At 33.0% G+C, this 19,291-nt stretch overlaps 1 protein-coding gene across 1 annotated transcript in view; it reads left to right on the plus strand.

Moving 5' to 3' along the window:
• BMPR1B (bone morphogenetic protein receptor type 1B) overlaps nt 1–19,291 on the plus strand; it is a 211,343-nt gene that overhangs the window by 169,480 nt on the left and 22,572 nt on the right. Inside the window, exons 6-9 of the mRNA XM_051967073.1 lie at nt 6,617–6,713; nt 7,881–8,019; nt 11,133–11,325; nt 13,817–14,114. Coding sequence (XP_051823033.1) covers nt 6,617–6,713; nt 7,881–8,019; nt 11,133–11,325; nt 13,817–14,114 — 727 coding nt within the window. The remainder of the gene's footprint in view (nt 1–6,616; nt 6,714–7,880; nt 8,020–11,132; nt 11,326–13,816; nt 14,115–19,291) is intronic.

A 19,291-nucleotide genomic window follows, 5' to 3' on the forward strand; every position in this document is an offset into this window, starting at 1 on the left:
ATCAAAGGGTATGCACAGTTTGATAACCTCCCAAAATACATTTATTTTTGATAGAGTTTTATTAAATGATCCTGACTCTTCCTTTCCAGAACTTCTACATTCTTTAAAAGTAAAATAAAAATATAGTATAATTGATATTTGAAGAAATGAAAAAAGTAATAAGCATAGATTATGTCCTTGTTTTGGAAAATACAACTGGCAGGCTTCCATGAGATTTGCATTGATGACTATTTTGGAGCACTAAAAACATATTTTGTCCTTAGTAACTCTACTCTAATAGAGTGAACAGAATCTCATTGGGGCGTCTCCATTACAGTTCATCACTTAGTTGGAGTGATAAGGTAAGAGAAATGTGCTACCTCAGAATGATGTGTCCTATCATTTTCTGTATAGACATCAAGTTGTGTCTCCTTTCAAAGGTTACTGCCAATATCTTGAATGTCTACATTGTTAACACTTGAAGAATAGGTGATGTTAGATTAAAACATAAATAGTGTTATAAGCAAAGATAATTGGTGGATATTTGTGTATTGGTGGACATCACTGATTTATGATAAAGACAAGGAAAGTATTAGAGATAATAGGGTAAGCAATATAAACTTGTTTTTTTTTAACTTTTTATAAGAAAAAAAAATGAATGACAGTAAATGAAGAGTCCCCTAGAAGCCATCTTTTCTCATTGCTTTAATAAATTTGAAATGTGATTGGAGGAATGCAAAAGAATGGAGATTTTCTCTAGTCACCATTTATATTGACAGGAAATGAGCTTGGGGATTTCCAGAAGACATTTATTCTGTTGCAGTAAAACCCAAATTATTATTTGTCCATATGAAATAATTGTAGCATTGATTTCTATTTTAAACATATATTGTGTTTAATTCATTTTCTTTTGAGCAAAAATAAATGAAATGGAAAAAATGATCTGATTCCCTCCCCCCCAAATCTAGGGGCTTACACAGCACGAGTGGGTTAAATATAAGTGTTTTTAGCAAGGAAAATGATTTTCTTAAAATGTAGGACTGAACATATCATCACCTTCCCTCCCTAAAAAACTTTGGGGATTCCATACTATATCAAGGATCAAACATTCACCCCAGTGTTTGACATTTAGAGCTCTTCACAACTTAGCCCCTTCTTATCCTTCCAGTCTTTTTTTTTTTTTTTAACATTACGTCCTCAGTAGACTTTTTAGTCTGGTCTAAAAGGGTATTTCATACCTGAAGATGGCCATGTCCATCAGAATTGATCATCATATAGTATTGTTGTTGAAGTATATAATGATCTCCTGGTCCTGCTCATTTCACTCAGCATCAGTTCATGTAAGTCTCTCCAGACCTTTCTGAAATCATCCTGTTGGTCATTTTTTACAGAACAATAATATTCCATAATATTCATATACCATAATTTACTCAACCATTCTCTAATTGATGGGCATCCACTCAGTTTCCAGTTTCTGGCCACAGAAGCCTACAAAGAGGCTGCCACAAACATTCTTGCACATACAGGTCCCTTTCCCTTCTTTAAGATCTCTTTGGGATATAAGCCCAGTAGTAACACTGCTGGATCAAAGGGTATGCACAGTTTGATAACCTCCCAAAATACATTTATTTTTGATAGAGTTTTATTAAATGATCCTGACTCTTCCTTTCCAGAACTTCTACATTCTTTAAAAGTAAAATAAAAATATAGTATAATTGATATTTGAAGAAATGAAAAAAGTAATAAGCATAGATTATGTCCTTGTTTTGGAAAATACAACTGGCAGGCTTCCATGAGATTTGCATTGATGACTATTTTGGAGCACTAAAAACATATTTTGTCCTTAGTAACTCTACTCTAATAGAGTGAACAGAATCTCATTGGGGCGTCTCCATTACAGTTCATCACTTAGTTGGAGTGATAAGGTAAGAGAAATGTGCTACCTCAGAATGATGTGTCCTATCATTTTCTGTATAGACATCAAGTTGTGTCTCCTTTCAAAGGTTACTGCCAATATCTTGAATGTCTACATTGTTAACACTTGAAGAATAGGTGATGTTAGATTAAAACATAAATAGTGTTATAAGCAAAGATAATTGGTGGATATTTGTGTATTGGTGGACATCACTGATTTATGATAAAGACAAGGAAAGTATTAGAGATAATAGGGTAAGCAATATAAACTTGTTTTTTTTTTAACTTTTTATAAGAAAAAAAATGAATGACAGTAAATGAAGAGTCCCCTAGAAGCCATCTTTTCTCATTGCTTTAATAAATTTGAAATGTGATTGGAGGAATGCAAAAGAATGGAGATTTTCTCTAGTCACCATTTATATTGACAGGAAATGAGCTTGGGGATTTCCAGAAGACATTTATTCTGTTGCAGTAAAACCCAAATTATTATTTGTCCATATGAAATAATTGTAGCATTGATTTCTATTTTAAACATATATTGTGTTTAATTCATTTTCTTTTGAGCAAAAATAAATGAAATGGAAAAAATGATCTGATTCCCTCCCCCCCAAATCTAGGGGCTTACACAGCACGAGTGGGTTAAATATAAGTGTTTTTAGCAAGGAAAATGATTTTCTTAAAATGTAGGACTGAACATATCATCACCTTCCCTCCCTAAAAAACTTTGGGGATTCCATACTATATCAAGGATCAAACATTCACCCCAGTGTTTGACATTTAGAGCTCTTCACAACTTAGCCCCTTCTTATCCTTCCAGTCTTTTTTTTTTTTTTTTTTTTTTTTTAACATTACATCCTCAGTAGACTTTTTAGTCTGGTCTAAAAGGGTATTTCATACCTAAGATTTTCCCAGTTCTATTTCCCAGTTCTATTCTTTTACATTGCCATTTCTTCCTACTTGAAATATATTTTTACTCTTCAAGTCCTTGATTTCTCACAAGGTTAAATTCAAACACTGCTTTCTATATAAAGCCTTTCAGGCCTACCAGTTTTCCCCCACATGCTAAGTGCCTTCCCTCAATTCAAGTCATAAGCATTTATTCCATCCCTTCTATGTGCCCTTGCATTGTACACTGTACTTTGTGTCCCCGAGAATACAAAGAAAGGGGAAAAAAAGATAGAAAACCAAACAACCCAAAACCCACCTTTTCTTCCCTCAAGGAACTTACTGCCTAATGTGGAAAACAATTTGCAAACAACTCTGCATAAATAAGATATAGATGGAATAACTTAGAGATAATCTTAGGGAAAAAAAGGTTGAACAAGTTATGGAATGTGATTGTAATATGCAAAAGTAATGACCACACAATGATCTTAGAAAAACATGAAAAGAATTGCATGAAATAATGAAAAGAGAAATGAGCAGAATCAAGAGAATATTATATACAGTTACAGCAATATTGTTTTAAGAACAACTTCCAGTGAATGCATTTTCATTATGATAAATGCCCACATTGATTAGAAAGGACATATAGGAAGATGCCATATACACCCAGAAAAATTATTGATAAAAATAAGTATATATAAGAATGATTTCACACACACACACACACACACACACACACACACACACTTACATACACATTTTTGTGTAATGGTGCCATCTCTAGTTTGGAAGGGAAGGGGAAAAAAGAAATTTATATAATAACACTATGTATTTTAAAGGAATAGCAAGTTGTGTATAATAGATGTACAACTCCATGTGCAATTATTATACTATGTTATAAAATAAAATTAAAATAAGGAAAAAAGAAAAAAAAAGCATTAGTATTGGGAGGATTGAAAAAGATGTTTTTTTTTTTTTTTTTTTTTTAAATTTGAAGATGAAGAAGAAGATAGGATTTTAGCTAGATCCTGAAGAAAGTCAGGAAATATAAGGATGGACAGAGAAAAAAAAAGTAGAAAATACCAGGCAGTTAAGAAAAAGCATGGCTTTAGGAGACAGAACATTGTGTGTGTGAAACAGAAAGGTGGCCTTCTCCTCCTTATTTTCTGTATGTACCTATCTAATTATTTCCCCTATAAGTATAAGCTCCTAGAGTCAGCTGCTATTCTTTCACTTTTGTTTTCCCTATCCTTAGTATAGTGCCTATCAAATAGTTGGTTCTTAATAAATGCTTGTTGCTTGATTAATTTAAATATTTGCCTTTATATTTTGCTGCCAAAATGAAATAAGCTATGAATCTTTTTTGATTAAAAAGCTGATTTTGTATTTAACTTAAGTTTTTTATAATATTAGAATTGCTTAAGAGCAAGGTGTGTTTTGACAATGAATGAATGCTGAGAGGAGATCAGGAAGTCATATAATATTATTAGTGATGACTGGCACTTGATTTTGAAAGAACTTTATATCTTAAGGCTCTAAATTTTTTGAAAGGGACAACTTTTTATCATTTGATTTTGAACTTTTCTTGTTTCCCCAGAATATTAAGTTTAAATATAATCCATAGAAAATGGGGTTGAAGTGAATGGCTACATCATCAGAGAGAGTCTGACACCTAACTAAACACAATTCCCAATAAATGTCATTACAGAACTAATCACAGAGAATCTCATAATAAAATTAGTTATTCTGAAGGAGGCATTAAAAAATATCTACAATCCCTTGTCTGGAATTTTGTTTTGTTTTTTCCCTTGTCAGATACTTCTGCATCTTTTATAATTATTGTGCAAAATACTTTGTTACTCACTGATTTTTACAGTAAAAGTTTAACTTGGGCCATGGAAGAGGGATTAGACTAGAACATGAATTGATTAATTTCTAAATATTTCAAAAGATATACCATATTTTTATTATGATAGTTTTTATTAGCATTAAGAATTTTTCACTTAACATTCCACCTCCCTAGCTCTTTCCCTTAGTATAGTCTCTCCTTCAAACCTGGAATGCACCCTCCTTCCTCATCTCTGATTCTACAATTTCCTATTCTTCAAAGCTTATCTCAAGCTCTTTAGGCTCTCTACTATACTTCTGGGTTTTTCATGTGAATACACAAAATTGTTCCAACTGTTCTACTTATTTTACTTGATACATTGTGATGAACTTAATAAATATTTGTAAATTTGAATTACTTTTTCCTTTCTTATTTCTTTTAAAATATATCTTTCTACAGCAGTTTTGTATAATCATTTCTCTTATCCCAGTAAGTTCCATTAATATTTATGAGATTGAATTTTTTATATCTTGTCAAAATTTCTAGTTTTTCTTTTCTTATTTTATTTTACCCTCTTCATTGCTCCTCCCAACCCATGTTAGGTACACATACACACACATATGTATATGTGTATGTATGCATATATTTATTATCCTGAAACCACCTATCTCCCATGCATATTCCACTTCCACATTCAAAAACCTCAATTAAAAAAAAACTGAAATCTCCTAAAATTTTATTTCTCCTATATTTGCTCTTAAGCCTATTATTTATTTTATGGGACCTCTAGTTACTCCATTCCTTAGTAGTCTCTTATACTATCATCTCTGTTTTAATCCCCATCTTTAACCTACAGTTAACCTATTCCTTTTCACGCTGTATGCTTAAATCCCTTTCTCCTTGTCTTCTTGATAACTTGCCAAATTCCTTTCTTGGGAAAGGAATTCTGCCATCCAGCTCTGTTTCTACTCTTCTGTTGCTGATTGAAGTTGGAAAAAAAATCACATTTTGCTTTTAAAAATACTTCGCAAACTAAGGCAATCCCTCCTTTCATTCTATCAGACTGGCTTTCTTGCCATTCCTGACATGATATCATTGCCTTTTTATTGTTTCCCCTCCCTGCCCATGCCTAGAATGCTGTCCATTGTCACCTTTTTGTCTTAGAATGTTTTGTCTTCTTCCAAATTTAATTCAAATATATCCTTCTCCCTAAAACCTTTTCTGATCTTTTCCATTGGTTGTACCCTATCTGCTTAAAATTATTTTGTACTTATTTTATACATATTTTATATGTATATTAGGGTATATCTCTTTCAGCAGAATATTATCTTCTCAAAAGCAGGGACTATTTCCTTTTTATGTTTATAACTAACTCTTTAGCACAATATCTGCCATATTATGAACTATATTAGATACCTGGTGATTGTTAATGAATGATTGTTGGCCATACTTTTTGTATTTTTTGGTGTGGTACCTTTGGCTTTGATAGTGTATATCAATCTCAATTCTTGGATTTTGTTTTCTGTGAATTTCTGGACCTTAACTGCTCTTTTTAAAATCTAGCTTGTAAGTACTCTATGTAGTATGGTAGTTTTGTGGATAATTATAGGTGGTTTTCCTCCTCTCCCTCACATTCGCTTTTCAGTTTGAAATTTTTTCAATTATGTTCTTATTAGAAACAAAAGCACCAACATTCTCAGAATTAAATGGATGTGAACATAGCATGGGGATGGCTAGATATAGTGAATATGGAGAGCTTATAATCACTCATTTACTTAGCAGTTAGGATACATTTCACACCTATGACAGAGATACCAAATTGAAGGAATTAATTCCTCTTAGAACAGGGGCAAAGGATTTTTTTTTGTGCTACTTTTGAAATCAAACATTGAACAAACTTTTCAGAATTTACCCAAAAAGTATAATAAGCAATTTTTAGAGAATGACAGTCTTTGAATTTGGAGTTGAAGGCATCTCCATGCTATGATTAATTTTTGTTTTTAATTTCAGAATTTGTGGATGGATCCATACATCATAAGGCCATACTGATATCTGTGACAGTCTGTAGCTTCCTTCTGATTCTAATAATTCTATTCTGTTATTTTAGGTAAGTTTTCAACATGTAGATAGAACCCTTTTGTATAGGAGGTAGCTTCCTAATGTGAATCCTATAGATCTTTGATTAAGGTAATTACATATTTGTTACCTGGAAAAAAAATCCAAATATTATCATACTTTGTTCCTGGTATATCTAAATTATTTTAAGTATACTTGTTCTTTAAAAAACCTATTGCCATTTTTTAATATCAGTCCCAATGGTGAGATAAATAGAAGCTGTAAGTACTTATACTGCTAAAGGTGTTGAAATTGTGTATCTATTTTGTAAATAGGCTTGACTTTCAAGGTAGAGTAACTGATTCAGTGAACTCAGATTTTCTCATTTTAAGGAAAGGATGAGATTTGTTCCCTTTCTCTCCCTGCCCTATATTTGAAGAATTTTTTGGAAATATTTTATTGATTATTGAAATATTATTTATGGGATCAAAATAATTTTATTAGATTTTAATAGGTAAGGTAATTGATAACTTATCAAGGCATTTTATTGCTCCTCCTATTTGCCTTCAGCCTAACATCATTACAAATATTACTTACCCTGATTTAAAAAAAAATAAAAAAATACAATTTAATTCATTCATTTATTATTATATTGATAAAAGATTTTGAATAAGATAAAATTAAACTGCAGGTAAAATGTGTTTTTAGAACTTAATTACTGACTTAATTAAATCTTTTGTCCATCTTATCATTTTAAAGTTTTCTGCTTTTTTTTTATGGAAAAGAGAAAACTGATAATTTAACTGTCTTCAGTACTTGATTAACTATTGAGGAAAATAAAACTAGACTCGTTATCTATTTGGTCCCAAAAGTTAGAAGGGGGAGTTATTAGCAGAAGGTATAATAAAGCCAATTTAGGTTTGATATAAGGAAAAATTTTCTAATAATTATTTTCTTTGGGAGATAATGGTTGTACTTTATTTGTGGTTTTCAAGTGAAAGCTGCATCAGCACATTTATCCTGTGTTGGTATTATAAAATCATGATATTTTAAAAGATAATTCTTGTTCAGGCCTATTGGATTAGATAGACATTTGGAATAATTCTAACTTACTCTGTTATAGGAGACAGTGATTTAATTGCAAAAGTGAACTCGATCAATCATTTATACCTTTTACTGTCCCGGGTACCTAAATTATATCTCTTGTTTACATCTTTAGGTATAAAAGGCAAGAAGCTAGACCTCGTTATAGCATCGGACTGGAACAAGATGAGACTTACATCCCTCCAGGGGAATCTTTGAAAGATTTAATCGAACAATCTCAGAGCTCAGGAAGTGGATCAGGGCTCCCTCTGCTGGTATGAGGAGAATAGTGTTGGTGTTTAAATCATTATTTTTGTAAATAGCAAGAACCAAGAGGTGTCTGTTTACTAGTGAAACAAGTAGGGCATTGCTTAGGGAAAAAGTCTTCGTGTTAGGTAGATTAGGGAGCTCGGTTACAGCCCTAACTGATAACCTCTTGATTTAGAGAGGGTAATGTGATTGTTTGTTTTTTAATGCAAGGGTAGAATTACAATCCAGCCTTTAACCTTTTCTGATCATGAGCAGATTAGAAATGTAACATATGGAACCATATTCACTCTGGATTCACTAAGGCTTCTATTACTTGCTCCTTGGAACTGTTTCCAAACACCAAAGGATCACATGTAACTCCTATCCAACCATCACATTGGGGAAGGAGGCTTTGTTTCAGCCTGAAGACTCATATTTCATGGTGAATTCCATGACTTTTCCATTTAGGAGGGGGTTAGTTTTCTGATGGTCATCAGTGCCAACTTTGGAGACTATATATGGGGAATCCAAGGCACTTCCTTTAATGAGGGAAACACAAGAAAGATCCTTAGGGCTCATGAAGTAGGGAGTAGAACAGGTTTAAAAGTAAAAAGTCTTCATCTTTAATGAGACATATAAGCCTTTACTTTTCTGCCTTTTGCAAATGTGATTATTGAGGTCAGGTTTTTATTTCCTCAACTAGATTTTTCTTATAACTTGCCTGGTTTAGTAGCTCACTAAGAATGGACAGGGCCTCATTTTATCATCATCATCATCATCATTTAATTGAACCTGTGATTCCATAGGTTCAGGTCAATATTTGCTCTGCAACTTATAGTTTTCAAGAGATATCTACCTGAGGCACTGACAGGTAGATATGACCAGGGTCATAGGCAGGGCTTAAACTTAAGTCTTCTTAGCCCAAGACCAGCTATCTAAGTATTACACAATACTTCCTCTCTGTCTATTGCCTTTTTAAATTTTAAAGTACATTAAGCACTGTTTTTAGTAATTTACTTTCATGTTCAAATGTTATATCATTTGTCCTTTTGCCAGATGACTCTAGACACTAATTGTTAATTTCATTGACTATTTTACAGTCGATAACATCTGTCATCACTCATTGTCACTTCTGAGTTGTCCTAATCTTCTTTTAAGATTTCTTCTCACTTTCTTATGTATTGCCTGCTGTAAGTTAATAAGATTCGAAGCCTTTTCACAGATGTCACCTGTGCCTAGAATGTTCCCATCTCATTTCCTTTTCTTGATGGGATTATTTAAGTAGTAACTATGGAAATACTTGAGTTAGATTTTGCCAAAATTTTGGTTACAGTTTCTCATATCCTTCTTCTGGAGAAGATCAAGGAATAAGAGTTAGACAACTTTACAATCAGAGTTACTTTTGTGTCAGGAAGTGTTTCCAGATCTTAGATATTAGAGATACAAATACATAAAAAGACAGATAGTCCCTTCTCTCAAGCAATATATAATCTAATGAAGAAAGATCTCACACATAAATGGAAGCTGGAAAACAAGAGTAGAAGGGACATGTCCTGTACTTTGGCAGGGAAGCTGGAAAGCAAAAGTGGAAAGGAGATGTCCCATATCCTTGGCAGGGTAGAGAAATCCTAAAGCAGTGTAGCCAGGTGGAAAATGAAGAATGCCTGTGTGGAACTCTCTTCTTAAATGGAGATTTTAGACTTCCGAGGTCTTAGCTCTCTCCACCTTCCAGTCATGGGGTGCAGGGGTAGTGATACCAAGGTCAGAGTTCTGAAAAAGTATTAGTAAACTGCAAGCTTGGTATTGATCATCAGTGTCAGGTGAAGGAAAAAAAAAAAAAAAGGAAGAATGATATTTTGTGCTACATTAAGACATGCAAAGCTTCCAGGAAGAGGGGATTCCCAGTACATCCTGAACTTGTTAAACCTTTGTGGTGTGTCCAATTCTGTGTAGTTTATTCAAGGGGTAAAAAACTGGAAAGTGTTTAGAAGAGGACAATTAGGATTATGAAGAGCCTGAAGTCCATGATATGAAGATTGGTTGAAGGAACTAGGGATATCAGCTTGGAGAAAACTCAAGGGGGCGGGGGGGGGGATGATAAGAATCTTTACAGTCTTTTCAAGTAGAAAAGGAATTTAAGATATGTTTTGTTGGGGATCCAAAGGGCAGAACTAGGAGCAATAGACATGGAAAAAGCAAGTTTAGATATTAGGAAAAACATTAAAACATTGAAACTTTCTGAAAGGAGAGAGAGGTTGCCATATAAAATGGTGGGATTTCCTTCCATGGAAGCAGTAACCAATTGACCACTTGTTGGACATATTATAACTGGGATTTTTTTGTGTATGGGTTAGATTTCTAGATGATTGTTAAAGTCCCTGCCAACTCTCATATTTTGTGCATAGACACAGACATATATTCTATTAGGTATACATTTTGTGTACACACACACACACACACACACACACACACACACACATATACATTCATATATTTTCTCTGGTTCAGGTCTAAATTCAGTGGTCCTCTGAGGCTTCACAAAGAATTTGAGATGCTAAGCCTAGTCTAAATTAGAGTGACAAAAGGAGTAGGGTTGAAACAGGCAGCCTTCTTGAATAATAGAATGAGTATTTCAAATATAAGATACATACTTAAAGAAAAAGTTGTGTTTTTGGTGATGATGAGAAAATGTTTGTGGGATCCTTGTGCGAGTTGCTGTGATAAAATAGCTATTGTCTAACAGGGCTGATGGCAAAAACTGGCATAGCCCAGCCCTGTATCTAGTAGGCATTTAATAAATGTTTGCTGATTGCTTTTTCAATTAATGTTAATATCATTTCCATTTATGACTTCGATACCTGAAGACAAGGCTCAGTCTTAATAGGAAATATCTTTGATAAAAAGCTCCTTTCCATTTTCCTTGTCAGTGTAAAACTTTAATTCCAGGGTTTTCCCTCCAAAGTGTCAGTAAACAAACAGTCTATCTCATAATATAGAAATAATTTTATCCTGAAATAGTGTCTATATAAAGAAAAACTAGCCCAAGTACATGTTACCATATGTATGCATTGCTTCAAGAGAGATTAAACACATATGTTATGCTGTGAATACACTAACAGTGTGTTTTGGGATTTAATAGGTCCAAAGGACTATAGCAAAGCAGATTCAGATGGTCAAACAGATTGGAAAAGGTCGCTATGGGGAAGTTTGGATGGGAAAGTGGCGTGGTGAAAAGGTAGCTGTGAAAGTGTTCTTTACCACTGAGGAAGCCAGCTGGTTCAGAGAGACGGAAATATATCAGACAGTCTTGATGAGGCATGAAAATATTTTGGGTGAGTAAAAATCAGTATAAAAATGTTCTACATTTGTTTTCTAGCTCTAAACCTTTCTTTGGTAATGTTTGTGTATAAACTTGTGTGAACCACCTATAAATATTGTCCTTATTGTCTTTTTGGCCTTGGCCAAACCATTAATCTTTCAATGCAAAGGGTCTTCAAAATAAATGGTCTGAGTATTTTCAGATATTAAATAGCCATTTAATGGCTAAAAGGAGGAAGATTCTTTAAGAAAAACAATTGCTTGGGAAATTGGCAATTAACACTCACCACTATTAAGGCTATTTCAGAACAACTCATATAAGCTTGTTTTAACAGAAGTGAATATTTTTAAAGTTAGGCAAGACTATACAAAATGTTTTTTTCTATGTTTTGGGGATCAATGATCTCAGTATGGGTATTTTCTTCATTAGTCTAGATTATAATTTATCACAATATACAAATTATCATAATAGAGAAAATCTCCTAGATGTGTAAATAGCTTCCTTTGGATCTTTTCAGATTTCAAGGGTCCTATTGTAGCACTTGACCTGAATATTTGTTACCCTTTGCCCTCAATATTTGACCAAATTATTTCCTTTCTCTGTGAAATAAATATCTTTGTGTTTTACATATCACTTCTCTTGCACAAACAAAAGTTGGCATTTCCCATTGAGTCCCATACAATTTTAATTTTTGTGTGACTATGAGAATGTGGTATTTTGTGATTCACATCTATATAACAGCACTAGGAGAATATTGTTAAAAAGATAGATTCTGAAGCATGGAGTAACATAGAATCAATGGATTTCTAGGCAGTTTCCCAAATGACATCCAGCCTGCTGTCTTCATATTGAATACTGTGCCCAGCTACACAATGCAACAGCAATTCCAGTCCATAATGACTAGATAAACTATATACATACAATTCACAAGTTGTTATTTCTAACATGAGTTCATTTCCTTCTTAGACATCTTAGATTAAAATAATCTGGCTCAAATTTTTCGTAGAAAAAGTGTTTTTTTACAGATGAATTATTTTGGTTAGATGTTTGAATTCTTTCTAGTCCTTATTAGTGAATTTTTCTCCTATTCACAGAATTGCAAAATTTCAGAGTTGGAAAAAGTTTATACCTGAGAAAAATCTCCCTGTCAATCTACTCACCTTTTCTTAAAAGAATTACAAGCAAGGAGGAGTCCCTATTTCATTTTTGAGAAACTGTTAATTCTTAGGAAATTTCTCTTCAAAGTGAAATTTATATCTATGTAATTGCCATCCATTGCTTCTGTCTCTGTGTTCTATGGCAAAGAACAAATTTAATCTCTCTTTTACATGAATGCTCTTTTATTACTTAAGCACAGATATCTAATACTTAAAAACAGTTTATCCTGCCCATTGTATGCCTAAATTCCCTTTCAAGTGATCAATGGGCTAAGCTTCCTGTTTCTTTTTTCAACCAGATTCATATTTAATGAACTCCAAAGACATTCATTATCCCAGTTGCCCCACCCTAAATGCTCTCCAGTTTTTCACTGGATACTTTAAAAAATGATGCTCAAATTTGAACACATCCCTTCCATTATAGTATATCAGGATAGAACACAATGTGACTATATAAAATGTTGCATCTTAAAGTAGACTAAAATCAAATTATTTCTTGGTTGTCATGTTGCACTGCAAATTCTATTTGAATATGCAATTCACTAAGAACCCTACATGATCTTCCCTTTTACTGCTCCTAAGCTATGAACTAAAGATAATTTCTATCTAATTTCATAATATTAGATTTGATTCAATCTTTCAACATGTTAAAATCCTTGTGAATCCTGATATCATCAAGCAGTGTTAGCTGTGCTTACCAGCAATGTGTTTTCTACTAATGTACTAAGAATGTCATCTAAAATTTTTTAACCTCTTATCATTGGTAAAATTGTTAAACAGAAGAGACCAAGAATGGGTTCCTGGGGCACTAAAACCTTCCAAATTGACACTAAGCCATTAATAACTAAATAATCTATGGATCCAGCCATTCAACAAATTACCTAATCTTCCTAATTGTACTATTATTTAGCACCCATCTCTTAATGTTTTCCACAAGAATATCAAAATTGCTAAAATTGATTCAAATTACACCCATAGCTTACCCTTATTTTATAAGATTAGATTAGTATGACTTGTTCTTGATTAAACTATGTTGACTCTTCTGTATGAATTAAGTAATTATGATAACATAAACAAATCGCCACATCCTAGAAAGAATTTGCTAATTAATTGCACATGGTATATTTTACTTATTCTTTTTTTTTTCTTAATTAGTTTTGCTTGGTATTATTAACTTAATAGTATTATAGCTCTAATCAGGCACCAGAAATAGATGTGAAACAAAATTAACCCATGGCTCCTACTGATCTCAAACATTGTATTACTGGAAGAAGAATAATAAAAATAATAAGAAAGTACTAATATTGAAGCTTTTTATTTCTTTCTTCTCTTTTCTTTTATTTTTAGGCTTTATTGCTGCAGATATCAAAGGCACTGGGTCCTGGACCCAACTATACCTAATCACAGACTACCATGAGAATGGTTCCTTGTATGATTATCTGAAGTCTACTACCTTAGATACCAAAGCAATGTTAAAGTTGGCCTATTCTTCAGTCAGTGGCCTGTGCCACTTACATACAGAGATCTTTAGCACTCAAGGGAAACCTGCAATTGCACACCGTGATCTGAAAAGTAAGAATATCCTGGTGAAGAAAAATGGAGCATGCTGTATAGCTGATCTGGGATTAGCAGTTAAATTTATTAGGTTAGTATCAAAGCAGCTGGACAAGATTCTTACAGTGTTACACTTGAAAGGTATCTTAGAGATAATCTGCTTTAACCCTTAGAGCAAGGGTGGGAACCTCCTGCCAGCAAACCATAGAAGGTCAGAGTAATCATTTCTGTAATCAATCTCAGGCAATGATGAGATGAAAACTAGGTACAACAGCCTCTCACTTTTTGAGTTTTATAAGTTGACAATTTTGTATGACCTGAGAATGTTATAAATATGTAAATAGTTCTTGTTTGAAAAAAAGGTTCCCTACCCCTGTCTTAAAATATGGCTATTCAAAGGTCTCACAGTGAGTCTATTCAAGAATGTAGCTCCTGTTCTCCTTTTGCTCTTCAGCTGGTAGGTATTCATTCCCATATATTGCATCTTGTTTGTTACAAATTATATAAATTAGCAGTTTTTTTCAGCACTTCCAGGAGTAAAAATAAAGTTTTACAAACTTCAATATTTATTTAAAATAACTTTCTTTGCAACTAACAAGGTTTTTGCGTCAGTGATATCTATCATTTTCATCACTTACCTGAGTTATGGAGTAGTTACACTTAACTCCTCATCCTCCTTTTCCTCTTATCACCAGATCACCTTGCTTTCAGGATCCTGCTGGGGACTAGCATGGAAAATGTGAAAAACATTCAAAAGAAAATTATGGCTATGGCTAAAAAGCTGAAAAAGTGAATTGAGGTTTCTAAGACAGAGGAAAGGTAACGGAGAAAAGACTTTTAAAAATTGTGAAAATAAAGAAGAATAGGATGAGAAAGATGTTTTTAAGTGGCTTCCCAAAATTTCCTTTATTCTTTTATGGGGTACTGTTGTGGTATGAGAGCCACCTGCCAGTGGCTGCTGGAGGTCTAAATCAGCTTGTAGAATGGATCTCTTCATGTGAGAGGATGATGATGATACAAGGAACCTGAGAGGCAGTTGTGTTCTCTGACCTCTCTCCTCTTCCTTCTTGTTTCAAATTTATTTCATTCCCAGCCCACAAGAAACATCTGTGTTAGTAAAGGCTGCTTTGCAACTCCTTCAGATGTTATGATTCACAGCTGTGGAGGCTCTCAGAGAATTGACCTGTCCTTTCACTTAGATATGGTCCTTAACAGTGTATTATGGATTCATTATATGTCATCACATAGCTCAATACTCTAGGATTCAGGGATGATAAATAAATTCCTTTTAACTGAATCAAGCCTTGCTATTAACACAGCAATCAATTTTGCAGAGTAATACAAATTGATATACTATTATTGTTGTTGTTTGAAGTGTATGATATTGCTATTGATTAACTGTGAGACTTTGATTAGCCATCTTTGGACCTTAGTTGTTTTCTCCATAAGATGAAGAGTTTGTACTAAATGATCTCTGGGATCTTTTTCAGTTCTAAACAATTTTTTCTGATTAAAAAAGTTTGGGTGCAACTTTCAAACTTGTAGCCTTCTTATGTTTTCATTTACTTTTCTTTAATATTTCAATTTCTAAGGATGTTTGCTTTTATGTTTCTGCAAAAATAGACTTAGTAGCAACATATTGTATTAACTCCTATTTCAGACTTTTTACCTTATTTATTAATTTTTTCTATGACAACTCATTCTTTATCTTAATTTCACATTGGAAATACCAATCTGATGTAGGGCAGCAGAGGAATAGACAAGGTCTAAGATTTCTTAAGCAGATTTTTTTTTTAACCCACATTGGTTTCTTCATTCAATTACTTAAAAATTACGTGGGTGGGTATTGATTTCCTACCAAACAGTTCTAATTCAGCTACAGTTTTTATTCTTTCTAATGAAAGATACTTCTGTTAGAAGGAGCTAGGTGACAGAAGTAGAGAGAGAGCTAGCCCTGGAGTTAGAAGAATCTCAATTCGAATCTCACCTAAGAAATTTAATAGTTTCTGGACAAATCCCTTAACAGTTGTTTGCCTCGATTTTTTAAAAATTTAAAATAAGCATAATAAGGGTATTTACAAAAGAAAGTTGTGAAGTTTAAATGAGATACTTTAAGTGCTTTAGTACAGTGCCTGATTTAGAATAAACATTTGATAATGCTTATTATCTTTTTTCCTTTTCCCTGTTGTTTTGAATTTTTTATACCAAACTTAGAAAGAAAAATATGCCTTTTAGATTTTTTGTTAACTTTCACTCTGGAGGCTAAATAAACAGGCGTCAATTCTGTAAATCAGAAAAAAAAAACAATTAATTTTTTTAAAAAGGCTAAGATTTTGTTATGGTTCATCCAGAGGATGATGTTGATGTTTCTTTCTTCTTACCTTCCCCAAATAGCTTCATTATCAGACACTTACATCTTTTTAGGAAAAAAAAAAAAGCAAAAACTTGACAGTGATGTATATGTTGTGTGCGTGTGTCTGTGTGTGTGACCATTATTAGAATCTGCTCTTACCTAAGAGAGAAACCATAGATTCTTAGATATCTTGAAGATAATGATCTATGCATTGCATGAGACCAGATTTGACAACAAATTTAATGTATAGGATCACAATACTGAAGCCAGCAGGAATTTGTTAGGAAGGCAAGTCCAAATTCTTCATTTTTTTTTAGTTGACTTACATCAGCATTACAAAGATTAAAACAGATAGTGCCCTCTCTCAAGAGAGCCTACATCCTCCTGGAGGGATGGTAGTAAGGGTATATTTGCCCAGAGACAAGCATAATGTCAGGTAGAGTGAATGGGTCATAGTGTCTGGAAAAGTTTGAAGAGGGAGAGAATCCTTTGAACTGAGGTTATCACAAAGGCTTTCAAAGTCGTGAGCTAAGCTTTGAAGGAAGAGAAGGATTTTGACATAAGAAAAAAGGAAGGGAGTGCATTATGAACCTGTGAGATTGTACAGAAGTTGAAAGCCATATGTTGAAATCCTGTAAGTCAAGTTGGATAAAAAATGAAGTGTATGAGGGGAGCAACATGAAATGAGCCTAAGTAATTTACATTTTATATTATATTCTTTTGCTATTCCTTTTCTTTTCTAACCCTTCTCTCTTCTTTGACTTCCTTTTTTTTTTTTTTTTTTGGTCTTCTTTCAATTTCACATTCCTTCTCTCTTAGCTTTTGTTCTTTAGCATATCTGGGCCCCATATCTCCCCTCCATCTGATTCTTTTTCTTTCTGCCTTCAGTTGTCCAGTCAATATCTTAATTGCTCTTTTTGGATTTTAAAAGATTTAGCTCTGATGATTTTAGTTAGTCTTCATGACAATGTTGCCTTACCTGATAGGTCAGACTGAGTTAATGAAAATCTGAATAATAAAATATCTTTTCTGACAACAAATTAAATTGTAGCACTTATATAGCACTACTTGCTAATGGAAAATATGATATATCACAAGTAGATATGAATCACATGATATAAATGCCTCTCTAGGTATTTAATATTTTGTAAGGAAGTATGTGGCTCATGCAATTAATGTGCTTGGTAAAACTCTCTTTTGTTTCTTAAATATAGCTAAAATTTTCATTATGAATGGTGTTGATCAGAATCCAAGTTATTACATTCTTACTTTGGAGTCAAGAGATTTGACTTAATACTACCCTCTAGATTTAAGAGGTTTTTGAATGTTGGCAAATCAGTTAACATCAAAAATTCTGTTTCCTTATCTGCAATGGAAGAATAATAATACTTTTCATGACCTATCTCACAGGGTTATTGTGAGGAAAATATTTTATAGACCTGAAGTGTTTTAGAAATTTTAAATATTATAATAGTAATACCATAAATTATTTGGATATAAAAATGTAATATTCAACAAATAGTTATTTACCATTTATTAGTGCAAAGTAGTCTTTGCATTAAAACTGTGTTTATAGTTTAAAAAAAGGAAGAAATTTCTGAATCTTAGTTATTACTTCATTGGTTTTCTTTGAATTTTATTAATTTCTCCTTTGCTTTTCAAGATTTTGTTTAGTTTTGTTTAGTTTGTTCTTTTTCTAGTTTTTTTTTTTTTTTTTTTGTTGGTTGGTTGGTTTGTTTTGCATGTCCAAGAGAAAGTTCTGCACTTTCTCTATTTCATTACTGTAAGTAAGCATTCAGTGATACAAATTTTTTCCTAAGTATTACTTTGTCTACTTCTCATAAATTTTGTTGTTTTCTTCCATGTTTCTATGATTTTTTTTAACCCATTCATTCTTTAGGATTAGATTACTTAGTTTCCAATTAATTTTTAGTTTTCCTTTCCTTTTCTTTCCTTACTAAAAAGTAATTTTTATTGCATTATGATTTGAAAATGATCCATTTAGTATTTCTGTCTATTTCTACTTTTGGTAGTGAGATTTTTATGCTCAAATACATGATCATTTTTTGTGTAGGAACCATGTATTACTGAAGGGAAAAAAGGGTTTATTTCCTTCTATCCCTATTCAATTTTCTTCTCAATTTTAATATTTAACTTTTCTTAAAGTCTATTTACCTCCTTAACTTCTTTCTTATTTATTTTGTATTTAAATTCATTTAGTTCTAAATGAGAAAGCTGAGGTCTCCCACTAGTATAGTTAAGAATTTGAGGCCTGAGTCATTTTCAAGGTTTCCAAAGGACACATGGTACAGGACCAGTCTGGACAGGTGCCTGCCATTTCCAACATGAAGCAACTTTCCTCTGCAATGTACCTTCCCATCAGCCTTGTCCTCTTGTGTGTGTTCTTTCACACAACTTGCTTAGCAGAAATACACAACTCTTCATCTGTTCGTTCTCCTATATCAGACTCAACATTCATATCACAGCTCTAATCTACATTTCTGCTTTAAAGCTGCCCTCTGCTGTAAGTATGTAATGAATGAAGATGGTTGGATTGCAGCAGCTATTGGCTGGAGTCTCTGGTTTCTCATACTTATTTTGTCTGTGTGGGTAAACTCAGAAAGATAATACCTAAAGAATCCAAGTATACACAAGCATGAAATTTGCAACTTCTTGGGCCAGTTTATCAAATTCCTCTAGTTAACTAAATGAAAAGGGGAAGAAAATATGCTTTTCATTTTTTTTTATTGAGGCTTTTTATTTTCAGGACATATGCAAGGATGATTTTTCAACATTGACCTTTGCAAAGTCTTGTGTTGCAGTTTATCCTCCCCCACCTTCTTCCTACCCTTCTTTCCTTGATGGTAGATAATCCAATATATCAACATGCTTTTTAAAAGGGAGAAGAAGGAAGA

This window comes from Antechinus flavipes, chromosome 6, assembly GCF_016432865.1.
Source record: "Antechinus flavipes isolate AdamAnt ecotype Samford, QLD, Australia chromosome 6, AdamAnt_v2, whole genome shotgun sequence".
Lineage (NCBI taxonomy): Eukaryota > Metazoa > Chordata > Mammalia > Dasyuromorphia > Dasyuridae > Antechinus > Antechinus flavipes.